At 61.0% G+C, this 20,464-nt stretch overlaps 2 protein-coding genes across 3 annotated transcripts; both read left to right on the top strand.

The window, feature by feature from the left end:
• Positions 1 to 7,784: 7,784 nt before the first annotated feature.
• LRRC8E (leucine rich repeat containing 8 VRAC subunit E) lies at positions 7,785 to 10,870 on the top strand. The gene has a single exon (XM_029917403.1). It carries the CDS (start codon positions 7,873 to 7,875, stop codon positions 9,865 to 9,867), a length of 1,995 nt encoding a protein of 664 aa, XP_029773263.1. The 5' UTR covers positions 7,785 to 7,872; the 3' UTR covers positions 9,868 to 10,870.
• A 1,281-nt stretch (positions 10,871 to 12,151) lies between these two features.
• On the top strand, positions 12,152 to 19,987 carry MAP2K7 (mitogen-activated protein kinase kinase 7). 2 transcript variants are annotated; one of them, XM_029918854.1, is made up of 12 exons: positions 12,152 to 12,351; positions 13,985 to 14,032; positions 17,012 to 17,153; positions 17,339 to 17,405; positions 17,534 to 17,647; positions 17,735 to 17,854; positions 18,024 to 18,131; positions 18,224 to 18,403; positions 18,500 to 18,580; positions 18,702 to 18,844; positions 19,425 to 19,470; positions 19,577 to 19,987. In XM_029918854.1, the coding sequence occupies exons 1-12, from the start codon at positions 12,228 to 12,230 to the stop codon at positions 19,709 to 19,711; spliced, it is 1,308 nt and encodes a 435-aa protein (XP_029774714.1). In that variant the 5' UTR covers positions 12,152 to 12,227; the 3' UTR covers positions 19,712 to 19,987. The 2 variants fall into 2 exon arrangements, with proteins under 2 accessions (XP_029774714.1, XP_029774716.1); XM_029918856.1 differs by lacking the exon at positions 13,985 to 14,032 and having other exon boundaries at positions 12,153 to 12,351.
• The last annotated feature ends 477 nt before the right edge of the window (positions 19,988 to 20,464 follow it).

Raw genomic sequence — 20,464 nt, 5'->3', positions numbered from 1 at the left:
GGGGGGGGGGGGGGGGGGGGGGGTAGATTCAACTAGGGTGTGGCCAGAAGCAGAGGGTTTGGGTTTCTCCTCTCAGGAGTTGTGCCCACAATTGAGGTTCAGGGAATGGAAGCGAGAGAGGGCAAGGTCAAAACTCTTTGGAATCCATCCTTTCAATGACCCCTCCCTCCAGCCTGGGAGCGGTGCCCCTTCACCATTCCTCAGCGCGCCCTCCAGATCGGATCGATCATCCTCTCCCTCACCTCCTCCTCCAAGTCTTCTGTATATCGCTTGTGTGAGCCCCTCCTGGTGTGACAGCAGCCTGGGTCCCCTGCGTGCCCACCCACCCATTCACCAGCAGTGCCCTTCCAAGCAAGTCACAACCACTGGGCACCCCCAGATGCCTGCCCTGTACCTTTTATAGTGCAAGGTCCTTCCAAGGCTCCTCTGAACCTGCCCTGCATTTCACTGGGATCTGGGCTCTGCCCTCTTTTTAGAACACTCTTCAAATGTCCCTCAACAGGGATGGATTACACAAACCTGAGTGTACCCTACAGCGGAACACACTCCTCGGCAATAAAAAGCAACAAACTACTAGGGCACCTGGGTGGCTCATTCGGTTAAGCCTCCAACTCTTGGTTTCAGCTCAGGTCATGATCTCACCATTCGTGGGGGTGCTGACAGCACTGAGCCTGCTTGGGATTCTCTCTCTCTCTTTCTTTCTCTCTCTCTCTCTCTCTCTCAAAATAAATGAATAAACTTTATGTAAAAAAATAAAAAAAGTAAAAAAATAAAAAGAAACAAAGTACAAAGACACTCAAAACAGGGACAAATCTCAAAAATGTCCTGCTGAGCAAAAGAAGCCCCCCCCCACACACACACACTCACCATGCACTGCATGATTCCATTTATATAACGTCCTGGAAAATGCAAGCGAATCTGTGGTTTAAGAAAGCAGATCAGGGGTATCTGGGGCTGGTGGGAGAGGGAGAGACTCTGAACCACCCATAGCTGCCACGCTCCGGTTCCCAACCCTCAGAAAATGTGTGAGACAATAAATAAATGCTAGTTGCTTTAAGCTGTTGGGCTTGGGGTAATTTGTTCCACAGCAATAGATAACCACCTGACATTGACAAAACCTTAAAAACTGGGTGTTAAATAACAAGCGTTGGTGAGGACAGGAAGAAACTGGGGCCCTTGTGCACAGTTGGTGGGAACATAAGACGGTGCAGCCTCCGTGGAAGACAGTGCAGAGGCTCCCCCCAAAATTACACAGAATTACCATATGACCCAGCAATTCCGCCCCAAAGAACTGGAAGCAGGAACCCGAAGAGACATTTGCATACCCGTGTTCAGAGCCACATATCCATGATGCCAAGAGGTAGGAGATCCATCGACAGAGGAATGGATAGACAAAATGTGGTCCATCCACACGATGGAATATGGTTCAGCGTTAAAAACGAAGGACATTCGGACACCTGCTACAACATGGATGGACCTTGGCGATGTTCTGCTCGGTGACAGAAGCCAGTCACAAAAAGACGAATACGGTACGGTTCCACTTATGTGGGCTCTCTCCAAGAGTCACATTCGCAGAGACAGAAAGCAGATGCTCTGGGAGGCCAGGGGCTGGGGCAGGGGATGAGGAGCTGGGGGCTGATGGGGACAGAATCTCGGTGTTGCAGAATGAAAAGTGTTCTGGAGTCAGACGGTGATGACGGTTTCAGGACAGTGTCAGTGTACTCAATGCAGCTGAGCTGCACACTTAACAATGGTGACAACAGTAAGTTCTATGTCATGGTATTTTACCACAATGCTTTTTAAACACTGGATGCTATCAGTGTGGGAAAAACTCTCACACAGCCAACGGGGATGTAAAGCAGACGATCTTTCTGGAGAACAGCTGGAAAGCATAGTGCGGACATGTGTCCTGTGACCTGGCCTTTCTACTGAGGCGTCTACTGTAGCAGGTGCCTCGGAGCCCCCTCCCTATCATCTGAGCACCAGCAAGCAGGGAGAGTCAGAAGTGCAGGGAGTCGATGCCCCCTGCGTCCCCCCTTCTCCAGAGCAGCCCGCAGCCAGACAGGACCTGATGCTCAATCCTGATGCTCACCCCTTCACAGCCCCCTGGCCCCTTGGGTTGGACAACTTGGAAGTGTGTCCTCCACCATCTCCCAGCAGAACAGAGCTTCAGCTGTCTGGGCACCTGTTCTGTTTACCCTCGTGGATGCCTGCTGGCCTCTTCCTTCCCCCATCCTGGGCGGGCTCACTCCCCAGTCACCCCACTCCAGGGCGCCCTGGGATCCCCTTCCAGGTAGACTGTTTGCAGCCAATTCCCTGTGTCAGGGTCTGCAGCTAGAGGAGCCTGAGCTGAGTCAACAACTGAGTGCCCCACCCCACCCCGTGTGCCAGGCACTGTCCCAAGGGTTGTGCACACAGCAGTCATGGGGACCTCAGTGATTTGTACAGGTGTGCAAAGCGATGCGTATCAGGATGCTCCCCGCCCCCAGCATAAAGCTGTAGACGACACCCCAGGGCCCGGGTGCTCTCAGGGAGAAGCGGGCCTCCTGTCTGTCTGTCTTCCGGCCGCCTGTCGTGGAGCCCACACACTTCAGGGAGGCCGGGTCTCCAAGGGTCGCACCCACTGCGGGGCTTCACCCAAGCTTAGGGGGTCTCGATCCTCAAGGTTTTGAGCCTCAGGTCTCAGGTCTAGGGAACTCGTGAGCCTCTTTTTCCTGTGGGGGAGGGGTCTCATTCTCCCAGTTGTCAAAGTCCCCCTTCCCTTGAGTTTTGCAGACAAAACGGGTCAGGGCTCACCAGATGCGATGCCTCCAGGCTGAACTGGGTGCTTTGCTAGTGTAGGATCCAGCTCAGGCTTTCTTGGTCAGGGAGAGATGAGTGGAGGTGGAGAGGCAGCCCTCCTTTCTAGAAGCTGGCCTCCCAGACCTGACTCCAGTCTCAGATCCCAAAGCCTTTTAGCCCTTGCACTCTCCCCGCTGCTCCCCTCATCCCCAAGACCTGGGAGCAGCTTGCTCCTATCCGATCCCCAAAGTCCAGAGAAGGTCTCAAGGCTGGGCAGGGCCCCACAGGTAAGCACCCGCCCCCCACCCTGCTCATCTTCCCTTGGCTGGATGGTCAGAGCAGGCGGAGGAAGCCCCCTCCCTTCCCCCTCGATTTTGCTCTTCCCCAGGACTTGGTTGTGCCTCAAGGCCAGGTGGCTGCCCCTCGGGGGTGGGGGTGGGGGCAAGGAGGAGGATGCCCTTCATCTGTTCCCGACAGGGTCTCTACAGCCTGGATCCTGGAAGGGGGCCCACAGGCCTGCTTTGGGAGCACAGTGCCTCCCCCCCCCCACCCCCCACCCCCCGCCGCCTTAGTTTCCCTGAATGCAGCCCGGCCCAAAGTTCTAAGACGTCTGCCCTCCAGCCCGCCCCTCATCCACCTCTAGGAGAGCTAGATAAGGATTACTCTCCTCCCGCAATCCCTTCGCCTCAGGAGTAGTGGGCGACCTGGGAGGACCCAAAGCGGGGCGGAGCCCAGACGTCCCTGGGGCGGCTCCCGGGCTCCTGTCCCGCCCGCCCGCCCTGACTCACCCAGGCTGGCCCGGGAACTCTGCGGGAGTCCCGGCCGCTCCGCTCCCAGGGACCCAGGAGTTGGGCCCAGCGTCCCAGCCAGAGCGGTGAGTAGGAGGCTTCCCGTCCCTGGGGACGGGGTGGCGGGGTGGGGGTCTGGCCCACGTGAGGACCGCCCCAGGTGCCGCCGGCACTGCCGCCTGAGGCCGCGCGGCCCGCCCTCCAGGGACCTAAGGAGCTGGGGAGAGGGGTGGAGGCAGCGAAGGACTCGGCCTTGGCCAGCCCTAGGGCGCCTGTCAGGGAGCAGGCGGGCCTGGCCAAGGACAGAGAGAATGAAGATCAGCAGGCTGGGGGAGATCCCCAGGGGGCTTGGCCATGCTCCCCTCGGTGTCCCTGGGGGTCCTTACCGGGTTTCCCTTTTTGGGACTATTAAACCTCAAGACTCCCCTGACTCCCAAGTCCTGGCTGGGCAGCTTGGAGAATTCCTAGATAGAGAGTCCCCAGGCCTGGGGCCTGATCCAAGATCTGGTACTAAGGGACCACCCCCACCCCTGACCTTAGTTTCTCTCTCATGTATAAGTCAAAGGTTGGACCAGCTCCCCCTGTGTCGTCCCTCCCCACTAGCCTGGCCTGGGGTCGGGGGCAGCCCTGGAGCACCACCACTGCCCCCAGGAGGCAAGCTGGGAGCCTGGGGAGGGTCTGAGAGAGAAGACCCAGGGGTGAGGCACGGGTGGTGGAGCTGAAGCTGGGTAGGGGGCTCGACCAACTAGGACCCCCTCTGGGCTCCTTATGGCGAGGATGCTGCATCCCAACGAGAAGTTCTTACCCAAGATGAAACAAACAGGGTGCCACCAGACAGATGAGACCGGGCGGTCACGCCTCAAATACCACTTGTAGCTGTGAAAGTTTGAGCTGAGTTTTTTTCCCTCCCTCCCCCTGAGTCTGGAAAATGAGGGTTGTGGTGCCCTCCCCCCCCCACCAGGGTTGGGATTAAAGGAGGCACGGAAAGCATCTGGTGGCCATAAGTTGCATGTGGCCGTGCTGTTGTTTTCCTCTGGGCTCCCCATGCCTCAAGTCCTCTGCCCCGGGTCCTCCCGCTGGCCCCGCTCAGACGGGGCGGGGGGGGGGGGCAGCCTTGTGTCTGTGGAAGCTTAATGGCAGGTTCAGACCATCCAGTTTGAGTCATGGAGACAGATAATGATAACCCCCGTGTCTGCCTCTGATGGCGTTGTGTATATACCTTGTTCTGTGGGAGCCACTGGGGACCCTCCGTGTCGCTGCTGTCTTGCCTTTGATTGTAGTCTTAACATGGTGGACGCCAGAGCTTCCGGCACTGCGGGGCGGACCCAGGCAGAAAGGTGGTCCTTGCCTATGTACAGGGCATTTCTGTCACAGTCCCAGGACTACTATCTTAGGTTAAACAGCTGTGCCGTGTCTCCCACAGGGACAGGTCCCCAGGGCAGGGGAGCAGTGGCTGGCAGGAATGGGTCCTGGGTCTCCGCTCAGCCAGGTGTACACTGGCTCTGGGTAGGTACCCACCTGCATCGGTGTGCATGCTCCAGGGTGCCCCCAGGTGTCCCTCGGGGTGACTACACTGTACGTGTGGCCCCTGGAGGCAGTTGGTAAGATCCCCTGCTGATGGCACTGATTCCCTGGGGCATTTCTACTTGACTTTTCTTTTAGGACACAGGGCATCAAACTGAAAGGGAGGAATGGGGCGTTGTGGGAGGGAGCCCATGCTCTGCCTGTGCACCCCCCTGTCTGGTTCTGGGTGAGTCAGGGCCTGAGTCAGGGGGGCCCTGCCCCTGCCATCCCTGTGTGAGGGCCTCCAGAGGGATTAGAAGGTGTGGTGGACGACCTCGCCCTCAGCCCGGTGGGCTGGGCCCTCGTCCGTATCCCTGTCCACCTCTACCTCATCCCTACCCGGGAGTCAGCCCAAGGCCTCAGGGACCTGGGGACTGAAAAGGGAGGCAGGGAAATGTCGGAGTAATTGGCCGAGGTGTGGCCCAGGGTACCCCCCCCCCCCACCGGGGGACAGGGCGACAGGAGCCGGATGCCTCCTTTCCGTGCCCAGCCTCCATATGGGAAAAACAGGTGGTGTAGGGGAGCATGGATGCTGTGAGAGGAAGTCCAGCCTGGGAGCCCCTCAAAAGGCAGTGGGGGCCCTGCAGCCTCCCTTTACTTCCGCGCAGCCTCAGGGAGAAGGGGAGGGAGGCTCCCCAGCGGCCTGTCTGGGAGGGTGATGTCCCAGCTTGTGGCCCACGCCCCCGCGTGACTCGCTCCTGGCTGTCCCGTATCTGAAATAATGATACCTTGGTCTGAAGTGAAACTGGGGACAGACAGAGTGGGCTGGCTGCCCAGGAGCTCGGCAGCCCAGCCCGGGCCCAGACAGTAGGTGTTACTTTGGCTTTCTCTCGGAGTCTTCCATTTCCTGATCCTCCGCCCTCCGGCCATCCCGCCATCCCAGCAAGCCCCTGCCCTCCCAGAGCCCAGGTTTCTGTTTTCTGCCTCAGCTTCTGGACACCAATCCCTCTAGAAACCCAGGTGTCCCGGTCCTCCTTCCCCTTAACTGACCAGCCGGAGGCGTTGCCACTCCCTGCCCCTCAGGCCCTGTAACCAGAGCCAGGCTCCAGCCGGCTTTTCCGGTTGGAGGTTGGAGGTTGGAGGTGGTGCCCAGAGCGCCCCTGAAGGGGGTGGGGGGCCCACACCCCGGAAGTCCTGAGCCTCAGAGGCTCTCAGGCCCAGTGGCAGAGAGAGCAGGGGCTAGCCGTCCGGACACCAGGTGTCTGGAGTCAGAGCAGCAGACCGACTCTTTCCGGCTCATCATCAAGGGTGGGAGATGGCTAGGTTCTGGGAGAAGGACACTGGGGCAAGCTGGGGGGCGGCGGCTCTGTGGACTGCCCTTCCTGACCTCTGAAAGGGCAAGCAGCTTCAGCTGGGGGCTGAGATCCCGGGGAGCAGGAGAAAGGTAGTAGCTTGGCTTCAGGAAGGAGGTGAGGTCCCTGGGAGAGGGGGAGGGGGGCACACAGCTCCCGCGTTCTGCCAGATTTGGGCAGGGCAGAGCACAAACTGGGAGCAGAGGCATGTGTCTGGCTCCCCTCTGGTGGCCCACCACCAGACGCCCCACTTTTGGAGGGTCCCTGCAACCCCTGCTTCCTCCTCTCCCATAGGAAAGATGATTCCGGTGGCCGAGTTCAAGCAGTTCACGGAGCAGCAGCCCGCGTTCAAGGTGCTCAAACCCTGGTGGGACGTGCTGGCCGAGTACCTCACCGTGGCTATGCTCATGATCGGGGTCTTCGGCTGCACCCTGCAGGTAAGGCGCAAGGCAGGAGCCGGGCCTGTACGCAGCACGGTCTGTAGGAGTTCGGGGCTGGATGCATGAGAGGGGCGGGACCTACGGGGGCGGGGCCTGGGCGAGCTTGTAGTTGGCGGGGCACGTGGGGGGCGTGGCCCGGGTGTAGCTTGGTCTGTGGGGGCGGGACTAACGGGGGCGTGGCCTGTTTCACCGGGTAGGAGGTGGGGCACGTGGGGGCGGGGCCAAGGATTGCGGAGGTCTACCTGCCCTGATCCCACAGTTCTGGAGACTGAAAGCGTGAAGTCAAAGTGTTGACGGGGTTGTGTCTTTCTCCGGGCTGTGAGGGAGCATGTGTGTGTTCCACGCCTTTCTCCTGGCTGCTGGTGGCCCCAGGCATTCTCTCATCTTCCCTCAGTGTGCACATATCTATGTGCAAATGGCTCCTTTTTTTATAAGGACACAGTCAGACTGGATTAGGGCCACCTTAGTGACCTCGCCTTAACTCAATCACATCTGCTCTGCAAAGACTATGTATCCACAGGTATTAAAGATTAGGACTTAAGTATCTTTTTCCCGGGGCGGGAGGCAGAAGGAGGATGCAATTCAACCCAACACCCTGTTTTTCAGACAAAGACTGATACTCAGAATTAGTGACTCTTCCAAAATCACAGCCAGCTGTGGACAGTCAGGGACTGTGGTCTCCCACCTTCAGCCTGCCTTTCTCCCCCCGGCCATACAGGCTGTCCCAGAAACTTGGCCCTCTTTCCCCCTCATTCCCAGGTGACCCAGGACAAGATCATCTGTCTGCCGAGTCACGAACTCCGGGAGAACTTATCAGAGGCCCCGTGCCAGCAACTGCGGCCCCGGGGTGTCTCTGAGCAGATGGGGGGCCTCCGGGAGGTAAGCGGCCTCAAGAACAATCTGGACCTGCAGCAGTACAGCTTCATCAATCAGCTCTGCTACGAGACAGCCCTGCACTGGTACGCCAAGTACTTCCCCTACCTGGTCGTCATTCACACACTCATCTTCATGGTCTGCACCAGCTTCTGGTTCAAGTTCCCCGGCACCAGCTCTAAGATCGAGCACTTCATCTCCATTCTGGGCAAGTGTTTCGACTCGCCGTGGACCACACGGGCCCTGTCCGAGGTCTCTGGGGAGAACCAGAAGGGCCCCACTGCTGGACGGGTGACGGCCACCGTGGAGGCCTCGGCAGGGCCAAGAAAGGCCGATGAGGGTGAGAAGGAAAAGGTGCTGGTGGAGCCTGAGAAGGTGGTGACTGAGCCACCAGCCGTCACCCTACTGGACAAGAAGGAGGGCGAACAGGCCAAAGCCCTGTTTGAGAAGGTCAAGAAGTTCCGTGTGCATGTGGAAGAGGGGGACATCCTGTATACCATGTACATCCGGCAAACGGTGCTCAAAGTCTGCAAGTTCTTTGCCATCCTGGTCTACAACCTGGTCTACGTGGAGAAGATCAGCTTCCTGGTGCCCTGCAGGGTGGAGACCTCGGAGGTGACGGGCTACGCCAGCTTCTGCTGCAACCACACCAAGGCCCACCTCTTCTCCAAGCTGGCTTTCTGCTACATCTCCTTCGTGTGCGTCTACGGGATCACCTGTCTCTACACGCTCTACTGGCTCTTCCATCGGCCCCTCAAGGAGTACTCCTTCCGGTCCGTTCGGGAGGAGACGGGCATGGGCGACATCCCCGACGTCAAGAATGACTTTGCATTCATGCTGCACCTCATCGACCAGTACGACTCCCTCTACTCTAAGCGCTTTGCCGTCTTCCTCTCCGAGGTCAGCGAGAGCCGCCTGAAGCAGCTCAACTTGAACCACGAGTGGACGCCCGAGAAGCTGCGGCAGAAGCTGCAGCGCAACGCCCGGGGCCGGCTCGAGCTGGCCCTCTGCATGCTCCCGGGGCTGCCTGACACCGTCTTCGAGCTCAGCGAGGTGGAGGCGCTGCGGCTGGAGGCCATCTGTGACATCACATTCCCCCCGGGCCTGTCGCAGCTGGTGCACCTGCAAGAGCTCAGCCTGCTCCACTCGCCTGCCAGGCTGCCCTTCTCCTTGCAGGTCTTCCTGCGGGACCGCCTGAAGGTCATCCGGGTCAAGTGCGAGGAGCTCCGAGAGGTGCCCCTGTGGGTGTTCGGGCTGCGGGGCCTGGAGGAGCTGCACCTCGAGGGGCTCTTCGCCCCGGAGCTGGCTCGGGCGGCGACCCTCGAGAGCCTCCGGGAGCTCAAGCAGCTCAAGGTGCTGTCTCTGCGGAGCAACGCCAGCAAGGTGCCAGCCAGCGTGACGGACGTGGCCGGGCACCTGCAGCGGCTTAGTCTGCACAACGACGGGGCCCGTCTGCTGGCCCTGAACAGCCTCAAGAAGCTGGCGGCGCTGCGGGAGCTGGAGCTGGTGGCCTGCGGGCTGGAGCGCATCCCGCATGCCGTCTTCAGCCTGGGAGCGCTGCAGGAACTGGACCTCAAGGACAACCACCTGCGGTCCATCGAGGAGATCCTCAGCTTCCAGCACTGTCGCAAGCTGGTCACGCTCAAGCTGTGGCACAACCAGATCACCTATGTCCCCGAGCACGTGCGGAAGCTCCGGGGCCTCGAGCAGCTCCACCTCAGCCACAACAAGCTGGAGACCCTGCCCACGCAGCTCGGCCTGTGCTCTGGCCTCCGCCTGCTGGACGTCTCCCACAACGGGCTGCGCTCCCTGCCGCCCGAGCTGGGCCTCCTCCAGAGCCTGCAGCACCTGGCTCTGTCCTTCAATGCCCTGGAGACCCTGCCCGAGGAGGTCTTCTTCTGCCGCAAGCTGCGGACGTTGCTTCTGGGTTACAACCACCTGAGCCAGCTCTCGCCCCAGGTGGGTGTCCTCCGAGCCCTCAGCCGCCTGGAGCTCAAGGGTAACCGCTTGGAGGCGCTGCCGGAAGAACTTGGCAACTGCGTGGGGCTCAAGAGGGCGGGGCTTCTGGTGGAGGACACCCTCTACGAGGGCCTGCCGGCAGAGGTGCGGGAAAAAATGGAGGAGGAGTGAAGCGAAAGGGGGGGCAGGTGGAGGCCTTCTGGATGCTTCCATCCCAGAATCTCAACTACGGTCTTCAAGCCGGGTGGCCAGGAGGGCCCAGGCCAAGGAGATGAGGAGCAGACACATGAGCCTTGTCGGGTCCAGACAAGATCCTGGGACTGGTTTGTCTGAGAAGACAGGAGGCTGTGGATTTGGGGTGGAGCGTCCTAGAGGGATTAACTCAGTCATAGGATTCGCAGACCAAAGCCACCACACCTCTGTCTTTGGCTGGCCATCCTGCCCTCCCCTGGACATTCCAGCTCAATGAGTGCCATATGTGGGGGTGGGGCACATCCCAATGGGATTTCAACCCTTTCTCCCCCAACCCAAACAGCTTACATCTGGGGTTCTCTCCCAAGGAGGGGACACAGACACAAGGGACCAGCGACCTCCTCCCCCAACTTTGATGCCAATCCCTTATTTATAAGTTGTTTACTCTGGACACATGAATTCAGTAAAATGGTTCTCCTATTTGGCTCTGCATCAAAACCAACATCCCCAAAACAAAACATCCCAGGCCCTACCCCTGAAAGATGGACTCAGGTCTCGCTGGAGGCCAGGAACGTGTCTGTAAGTAAGCATCCCAGGTAATTCTGACGCAGGTTGTCCTAGGCCTGAATGCTGGGAAATGCTGACCTACAGAATCTGGGTGTTCAGAGCAGGAATCCTGAACCCTTTTGAAGTCCTAGAACTTTTGAACATCTTATAAAAGTTGGGCACCTCCTTGCCCGGGAAAATGGACACACACGTGCAAAATTCCAAAGCTACTTCAGGCAGTCAACAGATTCCCCCAGATTTCCCAGTGGGCCATTCACGGACATCCTAAAGATGGCAGACGCCAGGTCAACACCACCTGCTGTGGAATTTACATGTTCCTGAGCACAGATGGGACTTTGTCTTTCTAATGTTCTCTTTGGGAGGGAGCATCTATCAGTGGGTGGTTAATAAATAATACTTACTATGAGAACTAAAATTCTGATCTCTGGTATCTACTACTGTTGTCTAAGCCTTCTATTTCATCCAGACCAGTGACAGGCAAGCAAGTGACACTAAGGTGCCTGAAGGAAGGGTATGAGTTTCTGTCCTGGGGAGAGATAAACCTCAGCTTAAGCAGGAGAAATTAAGTGGCATCCTCCGCTTAGTTTTTTTTCTGGAGAACCCCTTTTCCTCTACATTCCTTGCGATTCTCTGAACTCCACACAGTCTTTTATCTGTTCCAACTGTAAGTTGTCACCACAGGAGTCCCCACAAGTCTTCAGTGTCCACCCGTGTTCCCGTGCTGGCCCAGGAGGGTGTAGGGCATATGGCACAGCCTGCCTGACCCTGACTTCCTGGGACTGGATGCCTCGAGAGGTCTGCAAAATGCTAGCCGCTTCCTGGCAAGCGAGAGCAGAGACAAGCTATTTTCCGAAAACCAGGATTACAGACGGGGACATTTTCCGGGCACCCAATGGACCAGTTAAGCCGCAAGGATGACAGGCTGAGGGGCATTAACACCAAAGCCCATCTTTTGCATGGTCCAGAAGCTGGGCTCACATTCCGGGGCGGGAAGATGAGGGAATTCTTAAAACGTCCCGGGCTGGTCTGACCTAGAACTCCCTGGTCATGACCCTGGCTCTGTCGTCGAGATCAGGGGTCATGCCGCTGGACTCCTAAGGCCGCTCCAGTGACCTGAGCCCTACCCAGTCCCTCCTGCCAGTCCTTAGCCAACCCCAAGTTTGCTGAAATAGAAAGGGCTCCCCACGGGTGCCTAATTATGGTGAGGAGGCAGCAATTAGGCATAACACTGATCCTAATGAAGCACTGTCCCAGACGAGAAAGGCAGTTCTGAGGGAGCGTGGGTGCCAGAGAACAGGTCGGGCGAGGAACAGCGAAAACCGGGTTGAGGATACATAGCAATAACTACTCCCAGCAACAGCGGCCGAGGAAAGAGCCAAGGTTGCGCATGCGCAGCAAAGGCAAAGCGCGGGATTGCGTCTACCCCTCTGCACGCAGGCGCGCTGCTCTCCGCCGCCCGCCGCTCTCTGCAGAACCGTGAATGGATTTCGACATGGTACCTCTCGAGAGAGCACTCCGAATCCGCGCATGCGCATCGCGATGAGCGGCCTTGCACTTTGCCCGACGTGAGCTCTAGGTGGCATCATCTCTCCGGTCGGGAGGAAGCACGCATGCGCGGAGCCTAGCACGCGGAATGGGCGAGGGCGCGCCGCGGACATGCGCCGTTCAGGGAGAGACGGCGGCTCGGCGGGGTCATCCAGGCGCAGGCGCAGTGCGGTGTTTGTCTGCCGGACTGACGGGCGGCCGGGCGGTGCGCGGCGGCGGCGGGGAAGATGGCGGCGTCCTCCCTGGAGCAGAAGCTGTCCCGCCTGGAAGCAAAGCTGAAGCAGGAGAACCGCGAGGCCCGGCGGAGGATCGACCTCAACCTGGATATCAGCCCCCAGCGGCCCAGGCCCAGTAAGCACGGCGGCGTGGGGGAGGGGGCGGGCGGGCGGGGCGCGCGCCGCGGGAAGCCCCGCCCCCGCCGTTAGGCCCCGCCCTCGCTTCCGGGGCCCTCTTGCTCCTCCTCTCTCCACCCTACACCCCCTGCTGCCTGCTCGCGGGGAGAGGGTCACGGTGACCCAGGGGGGCGTGGGGCCGGCAGGCTCCCGGGCGGCCTTACCCCAGCCTAGGGGATTCCCCCTTACGTGGCCTATGAACCTAGTTACCCAGCCCCAGGTAACCTGATGACCCGCCCCCTCACCGTGATCTTTGGAGCCTGTGTCACCGTCCCCTACTCTAGCAGCCGTGCTCCTTTTAATTCAAGCGACTGTGAGCACATCCAGATCCCCCGCAAACACGTACGTGTCCCTTCCGACCAGATGATTCCACTCCTGCCATCTCAGTGACTGACAGGAGGCCCCTTCTCCCAACCTCTGCACTTGGGTCCTTGACATATGGTTCAGTGGATGATCGAGTCACATTCATACACGCACACTTGGCCCGGCTGACACCTGAGGTTATTTGACCACGTATTTCTCTGACCTCCTTTTCTGTCATGGTGTCTGGTGATCCCTTTTTTCTAGGCTGGGGACCTTGTCATTCGGCCTCACAGACCCCCTCCCGCACACATGCTATTCACATAACACCAGGCGCCCTCATACTTCGTCTTGGCGACTGTCTGGCCTTTCCAAACATACACACTCAGCCTCCAGCCTGGCAACTTCATCACCTGGACTCAAGTGACTTTCCTGCACGCCCACGTTCACCTGGCCTAGGGGTACCTGAGGCCAGTGTGGTGATATCCGAGCCTCTGATGCCACCATCTCTGTGACTGCCTGGCTGGCATCTTATCTTTTGGAGTCAAAAGCTGCCCCCCCCCCCCGCCCCCGCCCTCACACCTGGCCAGGGGTTGCCGTGACCACTGTCTAGTCCCTTTGTTTTGTCCCACAGAGCCCCCTCCCCAAATCTCTCATCGGGAGGGCCCGAGGTCTTCCACAGACCTGATGAATGGCACCCCACCACACACTTTGTCACCCTCGTGAGCTAGCAGCTGGCCCTCCTTCGTGTTTCCTCTGATGTGACCCTTGTAGCTTCTGCAGCTCCCCCGTGGGGGTCATCCGGATAGGAGGAGGGCCATGCTCCCACATCGGGGTTTTCCAGTCACTCCCTGCTCCCCCAGCCTGACCTTCACAGCCTGACCGCCCCCACCATCCCTGTGTGCAGTCCACTCCTCACCCCTCCTCTTCTGACCTGGGGTATCGTGGGCTCCGCCCTGGGGCAGAAAGGCCCACCCAAGACCGGAGACAGGGCTGGGCCTGGGGCCTGCGGTGCCTGACAGGGTGGCTGTCCCAGGTGCGGAGTGAGGTGCGGTGAGGCCCGCGGTGGGCAGGCCCCCCGAGGAGCCCCCTCCAGGCGTCTGTGTCTGTGTCCGCTCCATCCCATCCTCCTGGCACTCCATCTCTGTGGTCTCTCCCCATCTCTGCAGTGCGGTGCCTCGCGCCTGCCCCTCTTCCTCATTATGATTTGATTTCTTTTCTTTTGGACAAATCAGTTGTTTCTGTTGTGATTTATCGTGGTGTTGTTTTTTTTCTTCCTTTTCCCCATCCAGTTATTGTGATCACTCTAAGCCCTGCTCCTGCCCCGTCCCAACGAGCAGGTACCAGCCTTTTTATCATTGCTGCTTGGACATCTGCACCATTGATCTAACCGCTGCCCCAGCCGCAGAATGCCCTCCCCCGTCGCCCCGTGCTGTGTGTGCGGTGTGTGTGTGCGCGCGTGCGTGCCCGCGCCTGTCACTCTTTCTCTCTGTCCTTCCCCCTCGAACCACGATCGATGATGTTCAGCCCACTTGGCCTCTTCTGTGTTCTCGCACCTTCTGCTCCTCCCTTCTTGGTGGGCTCAGGTTTGAACTCCCCTGAAGAGGAAATGGGCTCCTTCACTGACTGGGAGTCTGCCACCGTGAGAGGTCACACGTGTGTGCGCGTGCGTGCATAAGGGGGCAAGAGCAAGTGTGGCCAGGCCGTCGCGCTGCGTGCGCTGATTCATTCCGACAGCACAGCGAACGGGTATCACCCACCGTGTGCTGTGTTGGCCCTAGGCACTAGGGACACGGCAGCGGGCAGAATGGACCAAGGCCCCTTCCTTGTGTGGCTGACGCTCTCTGACAACGAACGTCCCCACGCCCCGCCCCCGGTCTGGGAGAAGTGGGGACAGCGGTGATGCCTCAGAGGAAAGGCAGAGTAGAGCAGGGTTGGGGTTCTGCAACACGTGGGCCACTTGGGGAAGCCTCTGGAGAAGCTGGGATTTGGGCGCAGTCTCACGGGAGGTGGGGAGTGTGGGAATGAAGGTGGAGAAGGCAGCAGGTCAGGCCCGCCAGTGGGTCTGGGAGCAGATGTGTGTGTGGAGGTGTGTGTGTGTATGTGCACACGCCCGCGAGAGAGAGACAGAGGGAGACACACACACACGCACACACACACGCATCACACACCTGGGTGGGGTCTGGTCCTGCTGGCTCTTGTGTAGATAGAACTAGATTGGGGTGTGTGTGTGTGTGTGTGTGCGCGCGCACGCGCGCGCGTGTAAGACTGTGGGCTGGCACAGTTGGGGGCTCTTGGCATACGGTCTGTGTGTGGGGGGCGGTGTCGTGTCACGCCCTGTGTGTGCGCGTGCGCACGTGCGTTGGGCTGGCGGCCTAATATACCTGTGGTTCCCGTCCTACCGTGTGCTTTCATGCCCTCCCTTGTTCTCTCTCATTCTCTCTTTCTCTCTCTTTCAGCCTCTTGCTCTCACTGTGCCTGTCACCACCTCTGTGACCTCTGTTTTCAGGGCCTTTGTGTACCTCCCCCTTTCCCCCACCGTAGCCACCCCACACTGGCCCCACTCCCATCCCCACGACGCTTCAGTTTGAAGGGCCACAGGAAGTGCGGAGAGGGTAGGGGTGTGGTCCCCAGAGACCTGGCAGTGCAGGGTAGCAAAGGGGCCCAGATGCCCTCCCGGGGTGAGAGCGTGGGTGTCCCCAGAGAGTCCAGGCACAGGGAGAGCATGGGGGGCCCTCGGTGTCCCTGAGGTGGTTGGCCCAGAGCGGGGGGGATTCGGACTCTGCCTCTGGCCGTGGCGGCAGCGGGGTAATGAAGCAGGGAATTACAAAGCAAGGGGCTGGAACAGCAGGGAAGGGCCGTGGAGTGAGGCCCCCGGGCTAGTGTAGGGTGCAGGGGCCTGGCTATCTCCCTGGTCCCCAGGGCTTTTCCTTTGCTCTTAGCAGATCCCGTTTTCGATTAGAGGCTGGGGTCATATGCCTGCCCCCTCGCTCTAGATGTGGTCAGGGTCCCAGGCTGGCAAGGCAGGGAAAGTGCCCAGGTGCCAGCACTCCAAGCATATTTGCCTCTATCCATTGGTCACTGGGCCCACAGCACAGGTGCCTGCAGAACTGGAGGGGGAGGGTGGGCCTGGCAGGGGGTGTAGGCAAGGGGGGCGCTGAGCGGCACACCTCCCGGCCGCTCTCCTGGGGAGGTCCTCTTCTGGCCCGTTTTAGCTCATGGAGCAGTGCCCTGCCCAGCTAGGGGCCCCGGCCTCTGGAGGTGTGAGGGTTGGGGGGGTCGTTTGTCTTCCCCGGGGGCCACGCCGGTCGCTCCCCGACCCTACTGCCAGCCCAGCCAGGGGGGGCTCGTAGCCACTCAGGGAACCTGCTGTCCTGTCCCGGGCCCCTGTCTGGCCTGTCTCTGCAGTGCCCTCTCTGGGCAGCTGGGCTCCAAGTCTTGGCTCCCATTTGTCTGTCTGCCTCCTGCCCTCCCAATCCCTGAATGCCGCCTGCCCGTCCTGGGGTGCCCGCTGCCTGCCCGCTGCCTGCCTGCCTGCCTGCAGCATGCCCAAGCTGTCCGCATGCAGGCTGCCGAGAAGAACTGAACCCCATTGCCTGGCCCTCCCCCCACCCCATCCCACCACCCCTTGGAGGGGCCGTGCCACCTGGATGCCCTCACCCAAAGGACACAGGCCCAGCCTGGGGTCCTGCCCCCACCCTTTGGCCCCAGCTCTGCAGGCAAAACTGGGAGGCTCAGAAATGAGCCAACTGGCTAGAGGGTGGCTCTCCCTGACCCTGGAACAGAATGTGGGGCAAGGCAGGTGGAAGCTTTCGTCCCTCACTCATTGTACCCACGGGGGTGGTCTGCCTGACTCATGCTGGGCAGCCATGGTCAGTGCTGCCAGTGGGGCCAGAACCCAGGCCGATCCTGGTGGGGGTGGGGGGGATTCCTTCCTCACGTGGTGCAGAGCGAGGCCCCGGTGACCCTGGGCCTGCTCCTGGTCAGAGGTGGGGAGGAGAGGGACATGTCAGGAAGGCTGCCTGGCTGAAGAGTGCCATCAGCCCCTGAGCCTCGATCCTGTGTCAGCACAGACTTGGAGACGATCCCTCGGCCTCTGGGGACCACCCCTCCCTGTCAGCGCACTCCATCTTCTTCCAGGGCAGGGGGGCAGGAGAAGGCACCCTGACGGTGGCTGGGGGTGGAGAGGGAGACCCTAACTCCTCCAGCCCATGTCCGTGCTGGCCTACCCGATGCCAGGGAGGGGAAGACCAGAGGCCCCCTAAGACCCCACGGTGCCAGTTAACCCCCTCACCCCTGGTTCTCACCCCCCTCCCCAGCCCTGCAGCTCCCGCTGGCTAATGATGGGGGCAGCCGCTCACCGTCCTCCGAGAGCTCCCCACAGCACCCCACACCCCCTGCCCGGCCCCGCCACATGCTGGGGCTTCCGTCAACCTTGTTCACACCCCGCAGCATGGAGAGGTGAGCTGTGGGCATGGGGCCAGCTGGCCAGTGTGGGGCTCAGAAGGTCAGTGCGGGGAGGCCACTGTGCCTGCCCCTGGGAGGAGGGTGGTGAAATGTGTGGGCACTCCTGTGTGATGGGGACTCGGGTGGCCTCATTTTGGTTGGGACCCTCCTCCACTGGGACCTCCTCCCTGTCCCCTCAGCATCGAGATTGACCAGAAACTGCAGGAGATCATGAAGCAGACGGGCTACCTGACCATCGGGGGCCAGGTACCACCTTGCCCTGACCCCCGGGGGTGGGCAGGATACTTGGTGGGGCTGGGCCTTGGCGGGGGCGGGGGCGGGGGGGGGGGAGGCAGAGCCCCAGCAGACCCTCCAGCTCTGGCTGTCCTCGCCAGCGCTACCAGGCAGAAATCCATGACCTGGAGAACCTGGGCGAGATGGGCAGTGGCACTTGTGGCCAGGTGTGGAAGATGCGCTTCAGGAAGACAGGCCACGTCATTGCTGTCAAGGTGAGCCCCGCCCTGCCCCAGGCGGGCGCCCCACCCTGAGCCCTGGCACTCACCCCTCCCTCCAACCTCCCCGGCCCTGCCCTGCAGCAAATGCGGCGCTCCGGGAACAAAGAGGAGAACAAGCGGATCCTCATGGACCTGGACGTGGTGCTCAAGAGCCACGACTGCCCCTACATCGTGCAGTGCTTCGGGACCTTCATCACCAACGTGAGTCCGCCCCCGTGGGGGGCCTCGCGCTCCCCTGCCTCCCTGCCGGCTCCCTAGGTGTCCTCCTTGAGGATCTCTAGGCATGCCCCCCTCCGCCGACACGGAGTGTGTGGGGGGTGGGCAGGAGGGTGCGGCCGCCCCCCAAGCCAGCGTGTCCCCCGCCCCGCAGACGGATGTCTTCATCGCCATGGAGCTCATGGGCACGTGCGCTGAGAAGCTCAAGAAGCGGGTGCAGGGCCCCATTCCTGAGCGGATCCTGGGCAAGATGACAGTGGCGGTGAGCAGCCCGAAAGGGGTGTGGCCAGGCGGGTGGCCCCTGGGTGGGCCCCCGTCCTCCTGTCACTGGGTGCCCTCTGCTGTCCTCTGTAGATCGTGAAGGCACTCTACTACCTGAAGGAGAAGCATGGCGTGATCCACCGTGACGTCAAGCCCTCCAACATCCTGCTGGACGAGCGGGGCCAGATCAAGCTCTGTGACTTCGGCATCAGCGGCCGCCTCGTGGATTCCAAGGCCAAGACGCGCAGCGCCGGCTGTGCCGCGTACATGGCCGTGAGTGGGAGCCCCGCGGCAGGCGGGCGTGGGTGGTCTGGGCGGCATGCCTCTCCCAGCCCCCGGGGCTACATCATCCCCTTCTCTCGCCGGCAGCCCGAGCGCATAGACCCCCCGGACCCCACCAAGCCGGACTATGACATCCGAGCCGATGTGTGGAGCCTGGGCATCTCCTTGGTGAGCTGCGGGGCACCTGCTCGCGGGCCGGGCCAGCTTCTTCTCTGGGTACAGGTGGCGGGTGGTGAGCGAGGGCGGGGACCCATCCTCGGCCCACCCAGCCCGCCCGTCTCGGTCCCAGGTGGAGCTGGCGACGGGACAGTTTCCCTATAAGAACTGCAAGACGGACTTCGAGGTCCTCACCAAAGTCCTGCAGGAGGAACCTCCGCTCCTGCCCGGTCACATGGGCTTCTCAGGGGACTTTCAGTCCTTCGTCAAAGACTGGTGAGGAGCGCTGCCCTGGTGCTGGGCCCTGGGAGGCAAGCGGGGGCAACCGGGGAGGCTTGGGGCTGGCAGGGAGTGGAGGACCCCCCCCCCCCCCGCCGATGGGATGGGGGCTGCTGTGGGCGAGAAGCTGGCAGTCCGGGCAGGGGTGCGGGCGGGAGCTGGGACCCGGGGCCTTGTTGGCCCAGTGGCGGATCGGCCAGATGGCCCTTGGGCTTGGCCACGGGAGGCTGTGAACAAGCAGTGTGCCCTGGGGCGGAGGGGGCCGTGTGGCCCGTGGCGACAAGCAGAATGACGCCCACGTGGGGTCCACATCGGGTGGTCGTGCGGGAGAGCCCCAGCTCGCCTCTCCCGGGCGCATCGCATGGCCCAGTTGGGGCGTCCGTCGCAGGTGGGCTCCCGAGCAAGGCCCTGGGCCCTGGGGCTTCTCGGCCGTCAGCACAGGGCTGTGAGCCCGCAGCAGCCCCTTCCCTTCCGATTCTGAAGACCCCTGTCTCGGAGGGAGGACAGCTGTGTCCCCGGGACAGCCAGGCCCCTCTTCCCAGGGTCTGATTTCTGGTTCCTTCTTCTTCTCTGTTAGCCTTACTAAGGATCACAGGAAGAGACCAAAGTATAATAAGCTACTTGTGAGTATCTGGGGCCCCCCTTCCCCCCGCTGTGCGTCCCGGGGCCTGATCTACGTGCAGGGCTCCTCGCTGGTCCTAAGCACTGCCCCTCCCCTCGGGCCTGCAGGAACACAGTTTCATCAAGCGCTACGAGATGCTGGAGGTGGACGTGGCGTCCTGGTTCAAGGATGTCATGGCGAAGACCGAGTCACCGAGGACTAGCGGAGTCCTGAGCCAGCACCACCTGCCCTTCTTCAGGTAGCCACGTGCTAGCGGCCAGCCCCACCGGGGCCGGGGGCATGGCCACAGGCCCCCCTTCCCCACCTGGTCACCCAGCTGCCCGCCAGGGGAGACCTGGGATCTGGACGGCTGCCGAGGGCTGAGGACAGAAAGTAGGGGGTGCCGACCCACCCCTAACTCGCTGCCCGCCAGCCGTGGACAGACGGGCTCGCCAGGCCCCAGCCCTTCCCCTCCCGGGGTCAGCCGGCCGTGCGCGTCCCCCTGACAGACACTGTGAACGGAAGACAGCAGGCCACGAGCTGACTCACTATTTATTCAGTCGTAACCTCTGGGCTGGGGCGGCCCCCAGGGCCCAGGAGAGAGCTGCCCGTCCCGCCCCTTCCCTTCCCGCCCCCCCCCCCCACCACTGTGTGCTGTCCCTTCCACCTCCCCTCTGCAAACATGCTTCCTGTGTCCGTCCTTCCTTCTCATCCCCTGTTTACCTCTCTGGCTTTCCCCACCTGCCTCCTGCCTCTGCCTCTCTCCCGGCCCAGATCTGGACTCTGCCACCCCCCAGGGTGGGGGTGGGGGGACCCCTGGGTCCACTTAGGTCTCCAGCAACGGCGAGTCTGTTGGCTGGTGTCCTCGCCCCAGGAAGGCAGGCTGGGCGTTACGACTACAGCTGGACCTGGGCTGGTCTCTGTCTCTCTGTCTCTCTCTCTCTCTGTCTCTGTCTCTCTCTGTCTCTCTCTCCCTCTCTCTCTCTCTCTCTCTCTGTCTCTCTCTCTCTCTCTCT

The sequence above is a fragment of the Suricata suricatta genome, chromosome 12 (assembly GCF_006229205.1).
Source record: "Suricata suricatta isolate VVHF042 chromosome 12, meerkat_22Aug2017_6uvM2_HiC, whole genome shotgun sequence".
Taxonomy (NCBI): domain Eukaryota; kingdom Metazoa; phylum Chordata; class Mammalia; order Carnivora; family Herpestidae; genus Suricata; species Suricata suricatta.
The sequence above is the reverse complement of the archived record's forward strand: the minus strand, read 5'-3'. Positions and strand labels throughout refer to the sequence as shown.